The sequence below is a fragment of the Dromaius novaehollandiae genome, chromosome W (genome assembly GCF_036370855.1).
Source record: "Dromaius novaehollandiae isolate bDroNov1 chromosome W, bDroNov1.hap1, whole genome shotgun sequence".
Taxonomy (NCBI): Eukaryota; Metazoa; Chordata; class Aves; order Casuariiformes; family Dromaiidae; genus Dromaius; species Dromaius novaehollandiae.
In genome coordinates, this window is record NC_088130.1 from 44,626,589 (window position 1) to 44,647,810 (window position 21,222).

Consider the following 21,222-nt stretch of genomic DNA (forward strand, 5'->3'; position numbering starts at 1 on the left):
TGTGGCCTGTTCTTGATAGCTGCCCTTCGTTCCGTTCTCTTTCCCCCTTCTCTTCCAAAGGTTTACCTACATCCTGTTGGTTTGCTTCTCTTTCCTTGCCACTGATTTGAGATTGCATACAGCAAGATTTGACTGTCACTACTCTCTGTAATTGCTTAAAAATTGATTAATTATGTTGCAGGGGGAAAAACAGAGTGAGAAATACAGAGAAAACAAATCTGTTTTGTAGTACTTACTTTCCTAATATTTAATTTGAGACACTGGGTAGGAAACCACGTAGAGTAGAATGAGGATGAAGGAAGAAAGATGCAAATCCTAACGTCTGTTCGTGCAGCTGACTCCAATCGGACAGATCTTTGCACAGAATCAGTTATAAGGGCAGACTCTGAGAACGAAACTCAAAAATAACTTAAACATCCAATATGTTGTCAACTGTGTAATTCACAGAAATCCTGCTGAGCCATTTGATCCCTAGACTTCTAGGTTTTTGTGAGTAGTTCTACATATACCCATTGGCCTGCTGCCAGTCTTACCTGTGCTAAGATAGGTGGTGTTTGTACATATCTCACGCTGAAGAATATGTGAAGTTCCCAGCCAGAGACATTTCTATGGCAGGTGTCCTGAAGGACCCAGTGAGGTTGGTAGTCTGAGAGTGCATGTGACACGCAGGGACAGCATGGGCTGGCTCTGCAGCAGTGACCGCTTTCATTCAAGAACATGGCTAGAGTGAGAGGAAGAGAATCATTAATTTGGTGTACGATAGCCTATGCCCAATCTACCCTGAAGTCTTCAAATGCATCTCTCCCAGGAGAATTCTCCCCCACCAGGCGAAGGCAAGGTTGGTGAGCAGGAGAGATGGGGAAAGGAAGTTGGACATTGCTGAAGGTCCCTGTTAAGGCACAGATCACTGCAAAAAGGAATGCAAGGATTATGGGTGAGGGAGGGAGTATGCAACACGAGCCTGACTTCATAGCCCAGTGGTGAGGGCAGTCTTGGAAGGGAAGAGTCTTCCTTCTTTTTACTTTCTCCCTCTCCCTCACAGATTTTGCTTTCCCTTGTGTGACACAGCTGTAGTAGGAGGTATTGAAAGGCCCCTGTCCCAATTATGCTTTCTTTTGGGAAGAACAACTGATTGCAGGTTTGTGAGCTCTACCCTTGAGCTAGGTTCATGAAAGTGAGGTAGAGCTTGTCAGACCTGTGTGTCTTTGTGGCTTGGGTCCTGTTTATTGCCCGTTTATAGTGTTTTCATGCTGCAAGCCTCAGTTTGTGGTGTCCTGAGCTGAGGATTTGACCCAGTTGTCACTGAACGCAATGAAAGTAGTTGTATTCATGATAGCTACATGAGTAAAAAACAGTATTTTTTCAAGGAAATTTTGAGCTTTGCTGCTTAGCAGCAAAAATGTATATAGTATTCTTAAGAGGTGAGTCTGTTCTGGATCATGAATTTTGCTTGTATATATGTGAAGAGTACTCTCAAAACTATGTAATAAGACATTCCTGACTTACAGATGAGCTTTAAATGATTAAACCATTAGATTGGGGAAATGCTACACTGTGAAGTAAAACTAAGGTATAAATATATCACAGACCTCTTAAATGAGTGCTAAATTACTATATTTAAAAAATCTGCTGATTTTAGAATTTAATATTATTCTTCATGAAACATGCTGTAGGCAAAGACTTTCATTCTTGGGTTTTTATAGGATCAGATAATTTGAGGTACAACTTTTTAAATAACACCTTCTTAAAACAGAAGCCATTCTGAAATTTAACTGAAGGTTTTGCAGACCGAAAAGACCTACGTTCTAAGCAGTCAGATCCAGTTTGCCTTAATCTGGAATCGTATAATCATGGGGAAAATTATTTTCAAAATATTCCCAATTTCCCTTCAGGAGTGTCTGGTTCTGGTTGTATTCCCTTCAGTAGTAAGAGCAGGACTGATATCTGAATATGTGGAATGTACCAATTTTTTTGCAAGGTTTTTAAAAGTTTGGGGCTTTACTTTTTATATATCAATATCTGAAAAAAGTTGGATGCGCTTCCCCTTCTAATTTACAAAATTTTTGCACTCTGATGCTTTATATAGATGTGTTGCAGTGGGTTTTTTTCTTTTTTTAAGGTAGAAAAGTCATTACAATTTTCTTGGGCCCAAAAAGCATAAAGTGAGATGATAAATTTTAGTCAAGAACCCAAATATGCAGATAGCCTTCAAAAAGATAAACTAGCAAAATGGTAAAAATGTTGCAGGTACTGACTTTTTTGCACTTACTGGCTCTGGGCGTGTTTGCTTCCCAACAAAACAAAAAGCACAGCCATGAATATCTGCTGTTTCTTCTTTATTTTTTAAAAGGCTGAGGTCCTACCTGTGGAAAGGCTGTGCAGCTTGTACAATGCAAGCTGGAAACAGTGTTGCTGCCTTAGGGAAAGTGCACTGTAACTGTGGGTGGAGTTTTAACAGAGGCACAGATGAGAGGAGGGAGGCTGGTGTATCAGCAAACAAGTCTAAGCATTGTCAGCAGCATGGCTTTTTGGATTGCTTTTTGTTGTTTGTAGGCATTGGAAAAAAGGAAACGGATTTTTAAAAAAGAGAAGTTAATTCTGTGGATGTTTGCAGAGAACTTCACCCAAGCATGACAGAGGATTTGGCAGAGATCATGAAAACTTGCAAACTTAACAGACAGGACAGCCTGACATCCCAAGCAAGACCTGAGACCTTTACCAAAGTTAAAGGGTATGCTGTAGAGGATCTTCTGAAGGGGTGATGGTAAAGGTAGGAATGATCTTAGGGTAGATGAGGATCTGTGAAAACCAAGATCAGACTAGATTTCAAACAATACAGTGTCAGTGATGTGAAAAGCAGGTGATGTGGGCATGGAATAGGACTATAGGGTACTGCTGAGCTTTGACTAAAAGTATAGAGAGGGACTAGAGACTCCTGTTTGAGGGGAGTGCAAAGAGAAACTGAGTTCGAGACAGTTAAGGAAGGAAAGGGATGCGAATCTTCTTAGACTGAATCTAAAGCCTAGATAATTGTGGTCTTAGTAGCAGATGTATGAATTTGTAATCATTTATAAACAAGGCCTATGATGTATAACCAGTTATTTACATGATGTTACTACAAATGGAAGTCTGTGCAAGAGTTACAGATGCACCGTGGGTCTGCAGTGGTCTTGATTTCTTGGTTCCCAAATACTCTACACAGACCATACTTGCTGCTTTTGCTAATGTTTCTGACTTCTGCAAAGCTGGTCACACTTGCTGCGAATAAGTTAGCTTCTCAAAATGCATATGCATGTTTTTTTACCAGTTCTGATGCACTTGCTATTTAACACTGTAAAAGCAGTTCATGACATATCGATTGGTCAGGCTTCCATTATGGCTGCATGAAGAATTTGCAGTGGCTAATCAGTTAAGTCAACAATGAGTCCTTATTTCTTCCATTTCATATGTGTGTTTGATCATTATTTTTGGTTAAGAAAATAGCATACATTAATCTTAGACTTGACCTATCCAAATGTTTATGTAGAGGCTCCTCCGGACTCCTTGGAGAAGTAGCAGCTGGATACAGGCTGGCACTGAGAGGAGCAGCTTGTGGAGTAGAATGAATTAGTAGCCTTTCAGTGGGAACCAGGGAGATGCAGGGCGTGAGCAGCTGAGAAAACAAAAGCACGAATCAACTGGAAGTCATCGGAAGGGAAGAGTGAAAAATCAGGAGGGAGAAAAGTGTAAAGGTGTAAGCAGTGCTCAGACTGACTGGGCAGAACTTGGCAAAAGAGACAGTAGAGAGCAGCACTTGCTGAAAGAGAGCTGAGAGAACGGCTCTGTTGGTGGGAGGAGAGGGTGACCTGAGGTGGTTATCAAATGAATGAATTGGGGAAGGGTGGCGCATGGAAAAGCCATGGAGGTCAGGCCAAAAGCCATTTAGCTCAGTACCTGGTCTTCCACAGCAGGACCCCTGTGAAGAGACAAGCACGTAGTGATATATCCCCAATTTATCCTCTGAGCCTTTATCAGTTTATGATTAAGCGGCTTTCTGAGTCAGAGATGGTATATTTGTGATAATAGCTCTTCATTTTTCTCCTGTGCAAATTACTCTTCAGGCCAAGTGATATTCTCTGTAACAGCCAGAGTTTACAAAGAAGCTAGTGGGAGACTGCAAACAGAGAGAGAGCGGCCAGGAGTTCAACTACAGAAACGTGCCAGTGGATGGGTGTTGAATGAACCAGAAGCAGCAAAAACATAGAAGGAGAGAAGAAAGACTGAGATATAGTTCTGTTAAAAAAGACAAGACAGAAAGAAAAGCAGAGAAAGAAGAGAGGAGTGGAAGGTTGCTGAACACTGGAACAGAAGCTGGATACCCTGGTTGTAGACTGATCTGCAACAGGGATGGTAGAGAACAGCTGTGCACCCTGTGTCCCTAAGGGAATTCCATGTTCTGAGAGAGCGTAAGGCTAAGACCAGTGTTGAGGTCACACGTTTGTATTTTTTTTCAGGATTGGAGTTGGGCCAGGAAAAAGGGAAGGGATTAGAGGTTGTAAATAGTGACATAACAGGGTATGGAAATGGGAATAACCAAGGGATGGGCTGAGGGGTCAACCATAGCGGAGATGTGGATGAGAGGAGGGGAGAAGTTGAACCAGAGAATACTGTGAAGGAGGCCTAACCAGGAAAGATAGAGCCAAGGGATGAAAGGAAGCAGGGAGCAGTGCTGTAGTGAGAGCCCTAGCTCAGTTACCAGTTAGAAAACCAAAGGGACAGAGGTCTGAAAATACACTGCAAAGGTGAAGTGAAAAGGCGCATTAGTACGGGAATAGTTCTGGTGACTCACCTTGGCTGCCAGTAAGTAATAGAGGAGAGAGATGTAGCTGACAGGAGGAAGGAGCCTTCAGGACAAAGGAGTCTCTGGGCTCTCTCGGCATCTGCACAGTGCCTGCTGCCTGCCCGTGTACAGATACGGCTTCTCAGCCAGCCTTTCTGTCTGGACCTTTTCCAGGAGACTGAACTGCCCAACAGATTTGCTTCATCTCTTGGTTGGCTCTAGTTGCTGTTCATTCTCTGGAGCACTGAAGAACTATTCGAGACCTTTTTGCCCTACTAAGTAGTCGTTATCTTTACACTGGTCGTGTCACTGATTACTGATGATTTGTAAGTTGCAGAGGCTGTGTACATCTTCAGTCCTTTGGTGGGGTAATGAGTGCTGTATTGGTGATTTAAAAGGGTGGAACTTCAGTGAAGTGGTAAGTTCATTTTGCTTATTGGTGCTGCTATGATAGTAATGTAATGGATTGTCACTGATTTATTTAAAAACAGGATTTAAGAAAATATAGTTTGCTTTGTCTTTTATACCTTGCTTAATAGCTGATTCCTATGGAAATGGTCTAGGATGTCACAATGATATCAGAAATAATATTGGACAGTTTAAAATGTTAAAACAAAAAATTCTTAAGTATTTTAAAGCTTTTATTATTCTCAGATAGTTAGTTTATTTATGATTTGTTTGCTTCCAACCCCACGTCTGTTCCTCTGCTCATTGAAATCAGGAATTTCTGGTTCCTCTGAGGAACCAGGCTTGGCTCCACATTTTACCTGAAAAGTTTATGATGAACTACTGTACTAATTGATTTAGGTTGCAAGTCTATTTGCAGTCCTTCCTGGCAGCCAATAAAATAATGAGAGATTTACTGAAATTGGAAATCATCAGCAATGAGATATTCACTTAAGGGAGGAAATGAGCAGAGGTATGGTTGTGGTATCACTAATATGCAACATCCACGTGGTCAGATTCTTCTGGGAGTTAGGAAGGTATGAACTTGAGTTCCTTCAGGCCAGGGAAAGAGGCATAGGACTTTTATGAAGGCTAGGCACTCATATCATCATTCTTGCTGCCTCCTCCAGCCGTATTTTAAAAGCGAAAAGCGAGTCAGTCATTTGTACCCAACACAATTTGGGCATACAAATCGAAGGGAGTGGTTCAGCTTGTGAAACCAAGCTAGAACTCCAAGTCCAGGAAGGAGGATTTTGGACATACTCTTTGCTGTTTCCAGTGAGATGGTTTATTAATCCTTCCTCCGCTCAGGATCATTACCAATCTTAATTTGGGGGTCCCAGCTGTCTCTGTGTGTCATATAAGAAAGGTAGTTGATCAACTTAGGGCCTCGTGTGGAGGTTTATTTTTGTTTGTTTGTTTTAAAATATCCAGGCTAAGGGAAGTGGCCACTCTTTAAAGGAAACTCTGTGAAGGGATTGGTAGACTTTCATGCACAAATCTACGTTTTAGACACAATTATTCCCTTTTGGGCAGAACTGAGTAAATTAAACCTGGATGTCCTCTAAGGTGGCAGCACAGTGTAAATAGTGCAGTTATGGTGTCAATTCCTTACTAGCATTAACAAATGGATGATAAAATGGATATCTGTGTCCTAACTGGCTTTTGTGGAGGCTCCCAGGCTCTCGATTGATATATTTTAGGATAGTCAGAGCTCTGTATTTTTAAAAAGAAGCCTTTTGGACAATATTGTGTCTGTTGTGTATTCCTCTTATTACAGAATTTTCTAATGAGACTACTTAAACTATTTATTTTTTTTAATCAAAGTGAATCATGTATTTGGGAGTTTCCTGTATAATACCACTGGAGGGTGAATGTGTTTAGTTTTTCTTTTTTTGTGGGGAGGAGTGGGGAAAGGTTGGGAGCTTTCAGAGAACTCTGTTTCTGTAACCTTATTCATTACCTTTTAGTTGATGTTCAGTGTTAACTTTCATTTCTATTCTGATACACTTACTTGCATTAAGTTCCATTCCCACGTGGCAGCAGCTCAAGTGGGAAGTGAAGCTTTTGTATGAGAAAAGGAGAGGTTAATTACAGATATATTGGGGGCAGCGTTTGCTTTGGAAAACAGTGACAGGCTCTTTGTAGTTTAATCTCTTGGAGTACTGCCTGTGGCCACCTTCTGACGTATGTTGTTGAGCTGAGAAGAATCAACTCTCAGTGATGCATGAAAGTCCAGCATGTCAGTAATAGCTATATATAATTCCAGTGTCTCACATGCAAGTAAAGCTGTTAATACTTAACAAGGTATTGTATTTTATAAGGAAGAAAACTGGTTACCAGTAACTTCATCCATATTGAATGTTTATACGCATTTCTTTGAAAAATACTAGATTGAAAAACAAGGCAATACCCCAACAAAAGACTCAAACTAACAAGCAATGCAGAGCAGAGTGCTGCAGAAATAAGATTCCAGGATTCCTGAGTGTCCAAGCAAATCCTAGGAATCTGCCTGCAAGCAGGGTTTTGTTCTATGCATGACTTGCAGGGCTCAGTTACTTGGGGTAACTGGTGTCAAAAAAGCAGAGAATCTGCCTTTTTAGAGACTGCGAACTTGTAAATAATCCTCCATATGGGTAAAGGGAGGAATATTTTAAGGATGCACTGATTCTTCTTCCTTACATACACATATCTATGGGAGGATACAGGTATTGCTCAGTTGGTCAGCAGTATTCTGTAACTAATGATCTGAAGTGAAACAAATTGGTAGTGTACAGGAGAAGTGTATTGAAATGTATCAGCACACAAGAAGTATGAAAGGTTGTCCAGCTCCTAGGAAATATGGCAATGAAGCAGCCATAACCAGTGTTTGCTGGCTTTCTTGTGATAGCATTAAATTATGATGATCTCTCATGCTCTCATGTCTTCTGAAAATGTCATGACTCACATGGTAGCAAAGTTTTTTTTCTTGCAAACTAAAGGCAATGGTTCTGGAAAACAATTCTAAATCTGTAATCCAAACAAATTTTCTTGTCTGGGAAATCTTTTTTTTTTTAACCAAACACAATAAAACATTAGCCTCAAATATATGTCACAAGACTTTGAAGCTCTGTATTATGTTCAAATGAGTAAGGCAATTTTTTAGCCAGAAAAAATAACTTTATGTAGTCTTAAGCAAAATATAAGTCTTTTTGTGTAAGCAGGGTACTCTGTTCTGGGGAGAGGAAGGAAAGGGAGAGGTATTTCTTCTTTTTCTTGTTTAAAGCCCTACAATTTTTCAACTTAAAAGCAAAGACAGAATTAAGAATTTGGTAAAACATGTTCATCAAAGATGTACTTCAAAGTAACTAAAACAAGGCTGCTAGTCGTGTGCCTTTCTTTGAGAATCCTTCATAATTCTATCTGATCTTTCATTCTTGCTTCTAAAAGGCAATCTTGTTAAGAACTAGACTGAAAAAAAATCTGTATTACTCTTATTTAGCAGGCTTCAACTACAGAGATACAAATTGGGCCCATGAGACTGACACAAGATCCAATTCAGGTAAGGTGTTCTTTCAGTTTCTTGATACAGTCAATTTAGTTTTAATGGGGGAAGAAATTAAGGTTCAACCCTCATAGTTAAGCATAATGTTTTCATTTTACTTGTGCAAGGACTGTGGGATGGATAATTGGTATTTTGTTTTATCTAATTGCCTGAGAAGAGGCCTGCGGGTAAAGTAAATTGGTAAACAAGGTGCTCAGATTTCCACTAATATAAAATCATTCCTTTTATATGCCCTGTCAGTAGGAATGTGTTTGTATGTGCATTAGCAAGAAAAAAGCTGCCTCTCTGAATGTTAAAGACTGTTCAATTCTGATACGCTGTAGTAGAGGACTGCATTATGAAGTCTAGGTGTCAGGTGAGTTTTGCTGAAGGACTACACAACAGGACAGAGAACTGAGCTTTGACAGGTCACAACTACAAGAAATAAGATGAGTTCCAGAAAGAAATGTTGAATTTTGGCTTAACATGCAACAGCTTTTACACGTCTTTGCTGCTATTTCTGTACCAATTGTTTCTGTGCCAGTAAACAGATGCCAAGAGTTATTTTTTAGCTTATAGTGTTGTGTTTTAGAGCTCTCAAATGATAGGAAATATCATCATCTTAGTCTTTAACATTGCTTCTGTGATGCAGTGGTCATCTGAACTAACTTTTTGTCTTGGGTCACTTAACTCTGTAAAATACAGAGGTAGTTAGTCAGCGATTACCTTTTCTGGGTCTTTTTTTTTTCCCCCTCCATTTCTAACTGTGGGAAACAAAGCCTACATGTGGGAGAACTGCTTTTCTCAAGGAAAATAAATTATGTGTATATGCATCATAGAGCTTTACATTTTTATTTCTGTATTAAGTATCCAGTCTCAATAATGACTTGATCTGTGAAACAGCATATTTATGTTATAATCTTGTGGAAGGGTGGCTTCAGCAGGAGAGCAGAGTCTTTGTTTTTAGAAATAATTTTAACATAAATGTGTGGAACTGTTCATGGAAAACATGTTCTTCAGGCTGTGATGGTCTTAAGTAAGATGGTCAAGAAGATATTTAACAAGCAAGAATTCTCTCAGTGTTTATGTCAGCATTTTCCTTGATCTGCTTTGTAGAAACTGTATTAGTCAAAATACCATAATATCCGTGTTAGCTGTTACAACGTAATTTAAGTGAACAAGTACCATATCAAAAGAGAAGGTGTTTTGCTTTTTTGTTTAAAAAAGCTTTTGACATTTTTCTTCTTGGCATCTAGTCAGATGTGGGTGGTATTTTTGTCCCTACATCATTTAAGGGATAATCTCTGGTGCTACAGAAAGCAGACTTTAAGTACAACCATTAACTAAAGACTTTTCCATAAAGGCATTGCCATACACTAACTTATTTACACTAAAAGGGAAACACTTTGTGTAAACTCAGTTGTGGAGCAAATCACATTACCTCAGCTAATCTGGCAAGTGTTGCACACCTCCAGTCATTTTAAAACATGTGCGTTAATCTTTTATTCCATCTTGACAATAGAGTTGCATATTTCTCTATGCAGTGCAAGCAGCTACTGAATATCATGTTTTAAATGTCTATTTGTTAGTGCTTAATTGTATCCATAATTGTCTGATAAGTTAGTTTAGCTAACTAAAACAATTTTCACTGAGGCTTTTCTTAGCAATGTTCATTTTATTCTGGTGCATGTTTTAAACTATTGTTTGACACCAGAACACCAATGCCAACCTGGAAGTAGCCTGTATTTTTTTGCCTGAGAGGTGACCTTTGTTGTGACTATGACCTGCCATAAACCATTAATAGATTCCTCCCTAGACTTTATGACCATCTGTGTCTAGAGGACAAATCTATTTTGGTTTGTACTAGATTATGACTCAGGTACTCTAGACCTGAAGAAGAAAGGACGAGGGGAAATGTCTGAAGAAAATCTACCAACTCCTACCATCCAAAAGCCTTCCCATCCTGTGTCTCATACATGCTGCTTATGTGTATCTACCCAAATTTTGTGCTCTAGCTGGAAAATAGGCGTGGATTAGTTTTGAGACCTTAGAAATGACCCTGAAGAAAGTGTGTGTAAATGTGCTGTTTCTCCAGAGGACACAGGAGAAAGCTGTCTCGTAAACATTTGGTACACACAAAAAGCAGTGTTATCCTTCTGCAGAACTATTTATTAGGGCTGACAAAGATTTGGATGTGGTGCTTTTATATAAGATTCTTGCACTAGTGCCATACATGATTAAAAGATCAGAAGAAAAGGATAAAACAGTACAGATGATAATCTGGGAGAATCACTGGATATGGTTAGTCTTGGAGCTTCTCTTGGATTTTGCCTGTTGGTAGAAGACGGTTTCTGATTGCCAAAGAGCTGACTTGCATCAAGTCTCATTCATGCTTGTAGCTGAATTGATTGAAGTCAAATTTTTTATGCAGCTGATTAATGTGAGCTTAATTTGTGGGACTGGACCATAGATAAAATCCATTTTCAGTTTCTGTGGAGTACCTTGCAAAACAAGAAAAAAAACCCCTCCATCTGCAACCATTAATAACTGTTAAAATAAAGCCAGAGTGAGTGACAGGCTGTAATGTGACAACATATAAACCAGATGTTCTTTAAAACAATGGCCAATGGGAATGTTATTGCACAGTTTTAATTCTTATTTTTATTAGATTGAAACCGTGTATGTGCTGATAATTTCCCTGATGACCAACGGGTTAGAAGTTTGGAGTGGGATAGAGAGAAAGGTGGGGCAAGGCATGGAAATTGTAATAATAAGCACTATCAAAGCAACCATTTAAGGTGAAGTTTGGCATCATCTGCTTAGAACTTTTCGTATACAAGAAGTAATTCTGGTTGTGTACCAGTAGAGTTACTGTGGTGCTGATCCTGCATTCATGGATTAAACGAGGACACTGAAACACTGGCACTTTTTTATCACTGTCCTTCTTGTCTTGCATGTTAGTAACTGCATTCTCTGTTTTTGGTCTTGGCAAATACAGCTTTCTTTCTTTCAGAAAACTGCTACAAAGGTTTTCTGGCACGTATGATCATTTCTTTACCACATAATCTTGTCCCCCATTCAAATACCACATTCCCCTCTTAAAGCCTTTATTGCTCATCACCTCTTTTACAGCATTGATGTCAAACTCCATTTCTGTTCTGCTAATGATATCTCCCCTACAGAACTGTAACTGAAGCATTTATATGATGCCTAGCATTTAACTATTCTCACATGCCAATTTTAGGTATAACAAGAGCTCCCTTTTAATTAATTCAAAGCCACTGATGGCTTCTACTTTTAAAACTCTTTTGCTGTGATACCTGCAAGAACAAAAATAATTAGATAACGTGTGCTATGATTTCTTAAGTTGCTGTTTGTAACATTCTCATTGTTTCCTTGTGGTGTCCTGTGTGTCTTTTGTTTTATTTTGAGATCTTTGAGGCAGATCTGTCCATTTTCTGTATTTGCATGCTAAGTTGGGGCCAAGACATGCAATAGTTGTGCAGCACAAATACTCAAAAAGATAGTAAGATTCCAATATATCACCAAAAAATGTGGATTATCTCAGCAGGAGAAGTCTGCACTGCTCGTAACTGAGCAAAATGATCAATTTACAGTAAAAATGAATAATTATTTATCAAAAAAATCTTTCACCAAGAGACATGTATTGAATTCAAGTTTTTCCTTGACAGCGTGATTCATACAGATTGTTAAATTTTTACCCTGATTTTGAGAGCCTATCTTGCAGTATACCTGCATAGTTCTAGTTAGTCTGTTTTAATGGTTTACAGTAAACTTCATACAATTTTTAATGAGAAAGCATGGTAATAATACTTTAATGGTACCTTTTAAAATTAATATTCTCAGGAGGATTCACACACTTGTAATTAGCTACCAGTGGGGGACTGGGCCATTTAATTATGCTGCAGTATTTTGCAGCTGGTAAATGATTGAATTTTGCAATCTTTTATTTCCAAAATGGGGATGTCAAGAGAAGGAAAAAGACAAAAAAATGCACCATGAAAAACCTGTTTGCTGACCACATTGTACTGATCAAACTAGGAACAAAATAAAGCTAACAGCAGTTGGAACCAAACAGAAGATTGTATCAGAGTAGGGACTTGACCTGAGTATCCACAAAGGTCTACAGCTTAACCATGTAACTGCTTTCAGAGACTCTGATAGCTGTAAGTGAGCGAGCGATTGGGTAGAGTGACAACTGTTACCTTGGATGCTACGTGGCGGTAACCCAAATCTGCTTATTGCTAACGGTTAAAAATACTCTTTCTAATAAGTTAAAACCTCTAGATGTATTTTTTAATATTTATTGAAATTCCTAGCACATAACTTTCTTCACTGTTTAAGGAAACCTTGAATGATAGTGCTGCCACAGTAACATTAATTGCTTTGTTTATTGTTTAGAATTCAACAGTCCAGTCAGCTCAAGATAAGAGAAAAGTTATGGTCACCTTGTGTAGCTTCTAGGCTGATGGTGTTGAATTTCACATGGTGACACCACAGCTACACAGAGCAGCACTGATAAAAGGTTGTTGACCTTTCTCATGGGCATCTTGGGCAAAATATTGCATACTTTGCTCAGACAGATCATTTCAGTGAAGTTGGGGATGACTTTTATATGTGAAATAAACAGGATTTTGCTTTACACCTAGGTTATTCTCAGTCTGCTGCCTTTCTGTGCAATTTGAATAGCTGTGGAAAAACTTTTGCTTTCTTGAGGCCTTTCTTTTTTGCAGCATGTTTCTGCTGTACTGATCTTTTTCTTCATTTGTAGAACAGGATGGCATGGTTGGTGATTGGCTGCTGTGGTAAATTTGTGCAAATGTGAAGGGGAGTGTGTACATGACTTGCGTTGCTAACTGTAATTTATACACTGATGATAAGCATTACAGGGCAAGACTGAAAAACTCTTTTCTTCTAAAAATGTGTTTTCTTAAGAAGTACACAATTACAGCTGTGTTCAGCATGTATTCTGTGAGTCTCTTAGCAAAGAGACTTCCTGCAGTATCAGATTTGCTTTTTAGAACAGCATCTCAGGAAGCATCCTAACTGATGTTCTGTTTGTGTGTGAGCAGTTCTTAAATATCCAGCTGATGTTGATAAAACTACTACATATGGTTACATAATCTAGGAAAAATTGTTGGGCAAAAATTGTGATGTTTGGATCAGGGCTTTTTCCCCACCTGGCTCTGTCCATACCTGCCTGTCTGTTGTTGTTCTTTTTGGTTTTGAAAGAATGACTTATCTCCATTTTGCCATACATCAAAGGGGAAATAATGAATAAAACCATGTTACATTAATTGTTTGTCCCTGAAGAGTGATAATTAAGGCTGTTACATTTCAGACAGTTTCTTATAATTAAAAATGCGTGTAGCTGGGATGACCTAATGAGAGTGGTAACACTTCTGGACATTTCCTCCAATCTACCTTGGATGGCTCCTGATTGAATTTGAACATGAGTTAGAAGAGACTCGGTTATCATCCGGAAGCTGTTTCTGTGGTCTCAGTCCTAATGGCTGTGTGACAAAACCTTCCTTAATAGCGGAGGTGTTCCTGAAGCTGTGATGCTCAAAGAATGAGCAAGTCAAGGTAACCTCTCATCTCCTAGGCTAACTACAGGCACATTTACATCCAGAACAAACACAGCAGATTTGAAAGCAGTAAATATCAGCCCTACAAAATTAACACTCTTTTAATAGATATAGTGATGATAAAGTCATGCTTCTACATTAGCTGTTTTAGAATCTATAGTCCAGTCTTTCTGCTTTCAAAATAGACTCAGTCTTCGATAAAGTAGAAGTGTGTTGGTCACTGTTAAGATTTGCACCATGTGGAGAACTATTTTGATGTTTAAGGTGGTGCTGCTGTTTTGCATGCTTTGCAGGTTTTGCTGATCTTTGCAAAAGAAGACAACCAGAGTGATGGTTTCTGGTGGGCTTGTGACAGAGCTGGATACAGGTGCAATATTGCCCGGACACCCGAGTCAGCGCTTGAATGTTTTCTTGATAAGCACCAGGAAATAATTGTTATAGATCACAGGAACTCCAGATATTTTGATGCAGAAGCTATCTGCAGGTAACCTGATGGACCTTCTGCTTCCCTTGAACTTCATAATATATTGTATAAAACCCCTAATTGTACAAGAAGCAGCTTTAAAGCCAAAAAACTGTAGTAAACTGGAAGTTTGGAGATTGGGGCCAGGAACTTTGCAATGCTCTATCATTGAGAGGAAGGATAAAAACTGTGGTGGGGACTCAGAAAATGAGGGAGGAAAGAAAGATAGATTAAAGTTATCATATACATACATCTGGAAGGAGAACACAATTTGAAAAATACACTTTTGGCAAGGCTGATATTTGACTTGTAGAATTATCTTTTTAGGTCATGGGCTTCCATTGCAGCATGAGTCAGAGCTGTTGTGAAATCATTCCATGCAGTCTGTGTCTGTTACAGAAACTTCTTCCTTGGGTTACTGCTGCAGCAAAACCTGAAGCTGCAGGGCCTCAAAGGAATGCTATTGTTTGTCCTCTAGGTCAGGCACACTTCACTGAGAATTCTTCTTTGTGCAAAAGTTCACATCGCTTTTTGATGCACACGATTGTCTTAATAGCTCTAAGTTTGTAAGCACTTAGTATTCTAACATTCAGTGCTAAGATACACTTTCTAAGCTGAAGTACACGTTTTGTACTGTATATCATGCTGTGCTTCCCTGTCCATCATGAGCACAATTTTGCCGTGTTTGTCACAAATAGTATTTTAAAGCTCAAATATTTGTGCTGGCGGAAGTACTTCTAAAAGGCTGACAAATAAATATATATAAGGACTCTTTATTCAGAAGAATGTGACATGAAAAAAATATCCTTTACCGCTGAAAGATGAATGGCATATTCTTCTGTGTTTGATAGTTGATCATACTTTCTTTCAGTTCCTTGGTAAGATATCTCTCTTTTCAATTGTGGTAATGTTCTGCTTATTTTTCATTTCATAAATGATAGTCTATCACAGCCAAGTACTCAGTTGTTTTTGCTATGCCCTCTTTTCTTATGTGCATGCCCCAAAAGCACTTCCTCCCCTTTAAAGAAAATTTTACAGTCTCTAGAAGGACAATGATAATGGTAGGAGACTGTGATGGAGAGATTTTAGGGTAAATCAAGTAATGGGTATTGAAAACATGTTGCAGAGACCGATTCTTCTCAACTCACGCATTCAAGGCAATCTGCCCCAAATGAGCTAGGTGAACAGGGCAAAGTTTTGCTAGGTTGGAAGAGTGTATTTGGAGAGTTGCTGTTCTTGCCCTGTGTGTTTGAATCTTATTGCCTCTATATCCTCTTCATGGTGCAAAAATGAGGAGTCTGGTAGCAAAATGGAAACTGAGTATCTAAGAGGGGTATGTAGGTTTTGGCAGTATGATATCCTATTTTCTAAATGCAGTGGAATCTTTCAGGCTTGGTTTTCTTTCATATCGTCTGTGAAGATATTATAAGTAACATTGAGAAAGCATGGGATGCAGCTGAGGAATGTTTTTTCTCTAGGTCTCTCCGTGCCACAAAGCCATCAGAACACACTGTAATACTTGCTGTGGTTCCAGGCACGTAAGTATTTCTCTTAGTGAAAGATTTTTATTTTTAGAAAAATGTAATGTCATATAATTGTCTAATAACAGGTAGTATCTTATTAGCAAGCCTTACAGAGTAAGTTTAATATTAGTTATTTTTACGTGAATAGATAAGAGATGTTGCATATGCCCTATTTAAATATTTGATAACTTTCCGTTAATACAGAATAAAACTATCCCTACCACCTTTTCTTCAGAGGATCATGACATAATGGCTTTTATACTAAGAAAAATTAGAAAGCTGTGTGTTAGTTCCTAAAGGAAATAATAGATGAGACGTTGTGGTTCTTAGGGAACTGGGTGATGGGATAAACTTAATTTCTGTTGATACTGAACTCACCAGAATGTTTCCTGAAATCCTTATTCAGGAATTCATACCCTATATATTCAGGCAAAATTCTTACTGACTTAATTAATATGTTGTTTATCAAATAGCTTAGAAAAAGAGAACTTTCTTTATTCTTGTCTTTGTTAAAACTCCTGCACACTGCTGAATACATTCTAATTTTGTTAATTTCCTAACTCAATAAAATATTAGCAAATTGAGTGGAAGGACAAGAACTATTTCTGCCAAGATTAGAATGTAGAGACCAAGTTTTGTGCTGATTAAGGTTTTACAATTTGTTTCATATTTTACTTAAAAACACCTTCTTAGATTCTTTCTCGTAGGGTGTTACAGGATGTCTTTTATCTCCCCAGTGCTTTGTTTTTCTAATACCCTTACATGTTTGTGAAGAGAGATGGGACTTCTCTTGAATATCTATGAGTTTTACCATAGGAATAATCAGCAGTTTGTAATAACTGTTGCACATACCTATATAGGAAGACTGTGTAGCATCTTGAAATATATTGACAAGATCAGCTTCTGGAATTGTATGATTTTTATATGTATTTTATGCAATATTGTTCTCACTGCAGTATGTTTAGGTAACTATGTCAAATTGATACCAAATGTTATGTGATCATATCTTTTCTTTATGCAGATCTTCTGACCAAGAAGAGACTTCTGTTCTTCCTCTTCTTCATGCAGGCTTTGATAGGGTATGTATAAAAACGCATGTTTAATATAGTAACCATGATTGCCTAGTAAGTTACAAACACTTCCACTTCCTCCGCTTCTTCAAATGGAAAATGAATCCTTCATGTAAATCACACATTTGCTTCTATCAGAAATTTTATTTTTTTGGTGGGAAAACAGTGGCTGTTGATTGAGTACCCTTTCTTCTTTTTAACAAAACATCTGAGAAGCATAAGGCACGAGAGAATCTGTGACCTAGCTCATCCTTCTAGAAGAAGCAGGAATAGTGTGAGATTAATTTATTGCAGCCTCGGCAAATTGGGTAGGTTTTGCTTATGAGTGCATTGAAAAAATAATGGTATGGGATCCTGATTAATATGTGCTGCACTCCACAGCACACTGCCTGATCATCTGGAGCTCTCGGTGTGTGTCTGATTGCTAGAATTCCCCTTCTGAAAGGAATACAAGACTAGTCTAGCTCCTGCTGAAATTAAGAGGAATTCTTGTTTTCAGTGAGATTTGAGTTGTCTGTTACGTTGGCTTGGACCCTTTCTTTTCAGGACAGCGTTAGAAACTGTTCTGTACAGGAGACAGAGGGGAAGATCAACTGTTCATACTGTTTCTCAGCACAGCTTTGTAGAAGAGACCAGAATAGGTAGTAGTCCTCGGCTCTGAAAATCTAGGTTCAGTTGCTTGCTCTCTCCCAACCTTTGTGTGTGTGGCTTTGGGTAGGTATTAAAGGTTAGGTTAATGTAATATAGAATAGTTGCAATATTCAAGCTGGACCTTTTTAAGGAAGTTGATGTATTGAAACAGTAGAAACACATTAGCAGACACTGTAGTTAAGATAATTAACTGTAGTTAGGAGAATTAGAGAAGTGAGGGAATTAGCCCAGGCAGAATACCGTGCTAATGTGCGTATGTATTATGTGCATAATTTGCTTGAGTCCAATGTCTGACCTAATTCATAGCTAGTTTGATTTTCATTGTAAAGCAGGACATGCATGTCAGTCACCATTTACAGATAATCTCCAAAAGGAGGTAATAGATCTTGCCTCTCTTGGAGGGGTACTATTAGGACAATAGCATTAAAGGTTTCTGAGGAGCTCACATGCTGTGGTCATTGGGAAAGCAGGGGCTGAGAGAAGGTCAGCCCAAGAATTCAAGTGTTTTCTTGGTGTAGTTTGCTCTCTCAACCCAAAAAACTTTAATGTTTCTAACACCAGTCTTTTCATTTCCTCTGAAGTCTGGTATTCCATTAAAAAAATGCAGGGCAATGTGTTCTGTGAGCTAGATGCACTGCTAGGTGCAGTAGCCTCAGGAGACATTGTGTGACTCTGAGACACATCTCAGTGTCATGCTTCCTTTTTAGGGAAGTAAAAGTGGTGCAGTCTTTCTGCACTTGATGAATTGCTGTGGCAAGTGAACAGGGAAGGCTGTATACAGCTTCTAGCCATTCCCTCCAGATGTCTCAGATTTGTCAGGAAGTTTGCATAACATAATAATTCCCCACTGAAATTATTTTCAAGCTTTTAAAACATGTCTGATGTCAAAGAACCTGTTTTTGCAGTAGAGTGGATGTAAGAATTATTTCTGCTTGGATGGGGATCTGTTGGCCCTAAGTCCATTAATAAAAACACAAAACAAAAAAAAAATCCCCAAACTCACCCCCTCAAAAAAGCCACAGCAAAAACAAGCAAACAAAAAACAGCCCTCTCCAAATAAATACATTTTAAAAAAAGCAGTGTATGCAGGGACTAGGATTTTTGAAAAGTTGTATCTGCTCAAATTATATATTTCCCTTAACTTTATTTTTGCAGTCCCGTTTTTCTGGTAGCTTTATTTTGCAGTACCACTATTCATCATATCAGCCTTTGTCATCTTTTTTCTCATTTTCGTCCTCCTCCTCCATTGACAAAACACTGATCGCAGTCACTCTGTCTGGTGGTGGCTGCCTTCTAAATGCATCTCCAAGTTGAAGAGTCAGATCTTGCAGCCAATTAGTATGTCACCTTTCTGTAATTAGACTTTTGACATCAGGTTTAGATCCAAAGGTTTCTGAAAACTCCTTTAATCTTTTTTGGGAGATATCTTGCAAATACCATGTATCAAATAATTGTTTTTTTCCTGTAATGAATAGCTGGTTCTTCTGCTTAAAAATATTCTGTTACCTTCATTTGTGTTTATGTTAGAGAAATATCGTTCTACTTTTATGTGTACATATATAATATATTGTAAGTAATGTTAAAGAAATCACTTCAGATTTCTTCTAATGAAATCAATGATGAAAAGATCTTATGAACGCTATCTAGAGAGAGATTTCAGGAGTGTTTTCTATTCATTTTACAAATTTGTTTGGCATCTTATCTTTTTTTTAATGCTGAGGAACAAATAGTTATGTTTATTCTTCTTTTTTTCCTTCCTCCTTCTTAAGAAAATCCTGGGTTTTTACCTATCCTCTGAATTTTTTCCTGTATCATTAATGGATTTTGTGTTATTAAATTAATGGTCTTGTTAATGCAGTGTCTTTATTATGCTTGTATTTTCCCCCTCAGCCTCAAAGGTCTAATAGTAATGGCCTACTTAGGATGGACTAATTTAAATAATAGTGATTTAACTTCCTGACTGATTTTTAACTATGATTTAAATTAGGAAGCAGGAGGCCTTAATGTTTGCAGTTGCTCAATTGCAGTCTTGTTTTGCATTTTGAATTTTAGTTCCTTTTGTAAACAAATGTTGATTCTTGTTGACCAATTACTATTAAAACTTTCTGGTTTGCAACTAAATAAATCTGTAGTGTTAAACCTAGTACTTCTCGCTAAGCAAGATGAATGATGCATTTGTACTAGCTGATTAATCTTGTGATTTGTGTCAAGTTCTGTTTAGGACGGAAGTGAAATCCAATTAAAATGAACTAAAATGTAATTAAAAAGTATATGTTAGTTAAATAAACATGTACTGTATAAATAGTAAATGTTTTGCTTTATTTTTTTAAAAAAAGATGTATTATTGTCTGCCTTCCAGTGTGTGAGAGTTAATAGATCTTCATCTTCTGGTGCCTCATTTATATGCACAGATTAGAAAAAAGAAAATAAACTTCCTGCTTTTTTCAGCTCCCAACTGATTTCCCAGCTTTTGAGTGAACTTGAACGGGTGAATGAACTTAACTAGTGTTGTAAACTTAAATAAAGATATTCTGTGCATCTACATAAGGATATACAGCAGTCAAAAGCAGATTTAGCACTTCAGCAAACTGTAACTCTTGATTCCTAGCTAGTGGATTGTGCTAATATGGTGGTTAGATTTTTCTCTTTAAATTTTGGCAATAAACAGCACTACTTCAAAATGCGTTTTACAAAAAGAGCTTTATTTAGTATGTTCTAATGAATTTTGTTTATAAAATAGGTTACTGTCTTTGTTTAAATTGTATTTTTAATAGATTTATATTGTCTTAAATTTAAAACAAGTATATTTCAATGTTTAAAATATTCATCCTAAAACTGAAAATCTAAATATACAGTGCCATAGAAGAACAGTATGCTTGGATACAGTTTATTATGCAAAAACACATCATCATTTGCACCTTATCTTTGGCCAAGTTGATACTGTGTCTTTTGGTTCCCTATGCATTCACTTACGTGAAGTGAGAGTTACAGAAATATTTTAAGATGTTAACATGAAGGAGTGAACTCGACCTGTGTTAACAGGTTTTTTTTAAAATTGACTTTTTACATATTGCTGGCAACTTGGGATGAAGCCATTGATATGCCTTTTTCTTAAAGGAGGGAAATGTAGGTTTTTCTAAAATTGGTCTTTGTTCTTCAGAGGTTTGACTGCTGGCTCATAGTGCAGCACACAGCTGTACTGTGAGAACTAATGACATCACAGAGTATTTTCTGTGAAAAACAGAAAATCTATGCATGTATTTATAAAGGGATGGTTTGGCTCTTCATAGCAAAAGTTTACTAATGAGCAGTCTGCTTTAACTGAAATCAGAGAATCCGCTATTTCTTTGTGATTGACATCTAATTTTTAATTTCAGCAGGACCAAGCACAATTCAGCTTACTACCTTTGTCGAGTAGAGGACATGCTCTCCTTCTGGAGTACATAAAAGTTTGCTTAACTGTTGTCAGCATGCTCCTTTCTTTAAAGAACTTTCCACACTTCAGAATTCAAAAACTACAGCTCAGCAAGATTATTTGCAGAGCAAAGTTATTATACTTTGTGTGTTTCAGCTGCTATAGTTCTTTGAAAAAAAGTGAAATACCAAATGTATTTGTTT

General features: G+C 37.9%; 1 protein-coding gene across 9 annotated transcripts in view; it reads left to right on the forward strand.

The window, feature by feature from the left end:
• LOC112987044 (high affinity cAMP-specific and IBMX-insensitive 3',5'-cyclic phosphodiesterase 8B) overlaps nt 1-21,222 on the forward strand; it is a 93,162-nt gene that overhangs the window by 39,286 nt on the left and 32,654 nt on the right. For 7 of the 9 annotated variants that reach the window (XM_026106713.2, XM_026106710.2, XM_064500280.1 and 4 more), the window contains 4 exons: nt 8,247-8,306; nt 14,191-14,381; nt 15,839-15,898; nt 16,905-16,962. In XM_026106713.2, the coding sequence (XP_025962498.2) occupies nt 8,280-8,306; nt 14,191-14,381; nt 15,839-15,898; nt 16,905-16,962 (336 nt within the window). In that variant the 5' untranslated portion in view covers nt 8,247-8,279. The remainder of the gene's footprint in view (nt 1-8,246; nt 8,307-14,190; nt 14,382-15,838; nt 15,899-16,904; nt 16,963-21,222) is intronic. The other 2 variants (XM_026106711.2, XM_026106707.2) reach the window with 1 other exon arrangement.